The 4600-nt window shown below is 42.0% G+C and overlaps 1 protein-coding gene across 1 annotated transcript; it reads right to left on the bottom strand.

Moving 5' to 3' along the window:
- Positions 1-637: 637 nt before the first annotated feature.
- Positions 638-994, bottom strand: LOC127224862 (60S ribosomal protein L37-like). Its single transcript, XM_051188008.1, has one exon. It carries the CDS (start codon positions 984-986, stop codon positions 696-698), a length of 291 nt encoding a protein of 96 aa, XP_051043965.1. The 5' UTR covers positions 987-994; the 3' UTR covers positions 638-695.
- Positions 995-4600: the final 3606 nt, after the last annotated feature.

Here is a 4600-nt window from a genome sequence, read left to right as displayed (position 1 = left end):
GTAATATAACCAGAAGATTTTTTTCTCTGTGTCTGAATTACCATAACCAGCAAGTAAGCCTCTGCCATCTCCGCCAAACCCCAAAGGAATTTATGAGGAGAGATTCTTAAATAGAGTGATCTGGATATATTCTTTCTTGCCTAGGGAGACCCAGCGCATACAGTTCCTTTAAATAAGCCTTGAGAAGCCCCTGTGTCTTCCTGGGGGTTTGTAATCAGATGTTGCTGAGCCTGCATCAGGCTGGGTTTATATGTCATTTAATCACTTGTCTTGACATATCACTTCCAGACACTGCTTGAACCTGTGCAGACTGAGTTGAGGAGTTTCTTCTGCTACAAATCTACATCCTTGGTGAGTTTTTGTTATTGTTTCAATGCCTTATTTTTCTGTGTTGTTCCTGAAAGTCTTGACACTTCTTACACACACACACACACACACACACACACACACACACATACACACACTCACATACACTCTTTTCTTTTTTTGAGATAGGGTTTCTCTGTATAACAGCCCTGGCTGTCCTAGAACTCACTCTGTAGACCAAGCTGGCCTCAAACTCACAGAGTTCTCCCTGCCTCTGCCTTCGGGTGCTAGGATTAAAGGCATGTGTCACCACTGCCAGGGACACACACACTTTTTTTTTTTTTTTTTTTTTGAAACCAGAACATTTATTTTATGACTGACTGAAATCCTTAAGATGAACTGGATGCTGCAGCAGCTGCCCTCTCGGGTTTAGGTGTTGTCCCTTCACGGAATCCATGTCTGAATCTTCGATAGACAATCTTTAGGTGCCTCATACGCCCAGTCCCGGTAGTGTTTCGCCTCTTAGCCTTGGCACTCCAGTTATACTTTCTCTTGTGCCTGGCAGGGTAGCCACATTTGCCACAGGACTCCTGAAGGTGGTGGGCCTTGGAGCCACAGCGGCGGCACAACGTGTGCCTCTTATTGCGACGCTTTCCAAAGGATGACGTTCCTTTCGTCATCTTGCTTCTGCTGAGGCCAATGAGACCTGAAGAGAAAGCACTGCTGCTACTTCCTGTGGATAAGCTTCTGCCTGGTGAACTGGTCACACACACTTTGAATGAGCAGGTCTTGCTATGTAGCTGCGACTGGCTTGGTACTGTTATGCAGCTCAGACTGGCTTCTGATTTGTGACAATCTTACTGCTCCAGTGTCCTTAGTAGTAGAATTATTGGCCCATACCACCGCATCTACCTGGAATTTTTTTGTTTTTAAACAATTTAAATAGTATTTATTGCAATTACATTTTCCACTATGGGAAATCCAGTGATATTTGTTTTAAAAAATGTATTTGTGTATGGATGTGTGTGTCTGTGTATGTTGGTGCCCATAGAGGCCAGGAGAGGGCGCCAGATCACTTGGAGCTGTAGTTTCCAGGGTTTGTGAGTCACTGAAGAGGGTGCTGGCACCTCACCTGCACTCAGGGCTTCCAGAAGAACAGCAAGGGCTCTTGATGGCTGGATTATCTCTGCAGCCTCAGTAAGAGTAGTCATTTAATATCAGTCATTTGTGGGGACAGACGCCTACTTGGTTCTTTAAGCTGGTGATGTTCACCTACAAAATCCAGTTATGTATGAGAATACTTTCAAATTTGCCTTCTAACAGAGCAAACGTTCTTTTAATATTTTATTTTAAAATTTTCTTTATATATACTTTTTATTTAAATTTTTTTATGTGACTTATTTTGATCATAGATTTGTCCTCCTAATTCCTTCCACATTCTTCCCATTTCCCAACTCACCCTCCTTTGTGGCTTATTTTTCTTCTTTCTCTCTTTAAACAAACAAGCAGCATTAAAAAAGTAAGAACCCCCCCCCCCAAAAAATCCCCTAGAAATCAAAGTAAACAAGCAAAAGACTAATAAGACAGAAGATGGCTAAACAAAACAACACAAGATAAGCTATTCATTTTCTTTATTGAATTTCATTTATTTCTTGGTGTGTGTGTGTGCGCATGTGTGTGCGTGCGCACGTGCACGCACACGCGCTCACTCGCTACAGGGATGTGGAGGTCAGACGATAACTTGTAATATTCTGTTCTGTCCTTCCAGCACTCAAGGCCTATGGTGGACTTCAGTAGTCAGGTTCAGCAACAATTACCTTTACCAGCCAAGCCATCTCACTGGCCCTAATTTCAGGTTTGAAAAAGAATGATATACCCTAATATTAATAGTTTTATCTATGTCCCTCTTTTAGGAAAGAGATATGTGATGAAAAGGAGTAGAAGCAGGAGGAGCTGTCTCTCTTGACAGCTCTCCTTCACACCTGTTTCCATGGTGTTCATTCACAGCTCTAGCGGTCCCTACAATGTACTAGAAGAGAAGCTGGGCCTTCAAAGAGAATATTTTGTGCCACCTTTATTAATCAAGACACTGTACTCTCTTTGGAGCACCTCACTGACCTCTGGGCAGCTTCAGGGATGAGTTCGGATCTAACCAGAGGTTGTCACTTCTGTGGTTCACCCGGTATGGCAAAGCACACACGGGAGGAGATGCATGCTAAGTGTGGTGTGCTGGCTAGCTTGGGCTGGCTTCCAAGCAGCTGGCTAGTGTTTAAGTCTCCATTCTCTTCGCCACTGCTGAGTTAGTTAGGTCCAGGCTAATAGAAAGACCCGTGGAAGGTAAAACACAATTTTATGTGAGGCCCTGCTCAGCACACAAGGAACAGTAGACAGTAATATGGGGTTGAATACACCATTAAATTCTGTGTTCCCCTTTATGTGCCTTTTATTGTAGGCCCTTGCATATTAAAACCATTTAAAAAGTAGATTTGGGTTAGTGAGTTGGCTCATCAGCCGAAGGGGTTTGCTGCCCAGCCGGATGGCCTGTTTGATTCCCAGTACCCACATGGTAGAAGGATAGAAACCCAGTCCTGTAGAGTTGTCTTCTGACTTCTACATGAGGACAATATCACATGCTTTCTTACACACACACACACACACACACACAATGCAAATAAATATAAAATATTCTTAAATAAGGCTGATTTGTTGTGCTTATGAACAACGTATGCCCCCTTTATTGTCAACTTGACACAAGCTAGAGCCATCAGGAAAGAGACAAATCTCAAATGAGAAAATTCCTCCATCAGCTTGGTCCCCAGGTTAAGTCTGCGGGCTGCTTCCTTGATTAATAATTGATGTGGGAGGGACCAGCCCACTGTGGGCAGTGGCATCCTGGGCAGGTGGTCCTGGGCTGTATAAGAAAGCAGTCTAAGCAAGCCATGGGGAGCATGGCAGTAAGCAGTGTTACTTGATGGTCTTTGCTTCAGTTCCGGGTTACAGGCCTTGAGTTCCTGTCCTGACTTCTCTCCATGATAGTCTGGAAGCTGTAAGATCAAACAAACCCTTTCCTTCCTGAGTTGATTTTGGTCCTGGTCTGCATTCAGATGCAATAGAAACTTTACAAAGACGTGCTCTAACAAGACTTTAAATTAAGACATATTTATTCTTGTTAATTTCCTATGTAGCATGTGTGTGGCATGGTGTACATGTGGATGACTTGCAGAAACTGGTGCTTTTCTTTCATCATTGAGCTCAGTTTGTCGGGCTCCATACTCCAATGAGTCATCCGCTTGGCCTAGGATTTTAACAAGTATTTCCTGGATATATTTGAAGTACTGTGGCTGGGGCCATGAGGAATATAAATAAGTGAATAATTAGACCTCTCCTTGCTTTCTAGAAGTTTGCAATCAACAAACACTACCTGATTGTAGGCTCAGAAAACAATTAATTGGGCAGGCTCCTACCCACAAGGAACTTCTGTCAAGCCATGATAAATAGGTAAGTAAATCAAATTTAATTCCACAAACTACAATTTGAAGCATTTGGAGTTTTCTCAAGATTAATGATATACATCTTGGTTAAAATTTTGAAGAGATAGTATGTTTGAGATTTTGTAAAAATCTGCACATCTATCCCAGGTAACTAGCCCACAGACCTGTTGGGGGAGTGAAATCTGTCTCAGGATGGCAGTCATACTAGATGGAACCAGGAGACAGGAAGGGGGAGGGAGAAAAAAAAAAAACAGGTTGATCATTTTGAGATGACATTAAATTATCTTTTGATACCAGCTGTATCGTTTTTATCACAGAAAATGGAAACAACTCTGTCCTTGACCTTCAGAAAGAAATTGACTTGCCTAGCTTAACTATTCAAACAAACAACTGTGTACTCTCCTCAATTCCTGTGATGATTTTGATTTACTGTAAATGACGGGATTTAATGAACTAAATTATGCTATTTAAATGCATTTTGTGAATGGTACTGTAGTTTGTTACAAAGCATTATGTCTATGCTAAATTGTGCTGTAAACGATATGGTACGGAACATATGTGCTGTACTCATAATTTAAGCGTTGTTCTGCGGTGCTTCTTCCTAGGATGCAGCAAGGAAGGAGCCTTTATTTACCTGGTGAAATGAAGGTGATATCTCAGCGAATCACTAGGTCTTGCTGACCTTGGCAGAATTACAGTGCTAATATTTTCACATGGATGAACTCTTCTCGAACAATTTCTCTAATGTATATGGCAGAAATGGGCTTTCCATTATAGCTGGGTATATATGGTAGATCTTCTCT

This window comes from Phodopus roborovskii, unplaced genomic scaffold (genome assembly GCF_943737965.1).
Source record: "Phodopus roborovskii unplaced genomic scaffold, PHOROB, whole genome shotgun sequence".
NCBI lineage: Eukaryota > Metazoa > Chordata > Mammalia > Rodentia > Cricetidae > Phodopus > Phodopus roborovskii.
This window is presented reverse-complemented; position numbering and strand designations above follow the sequence as displayed.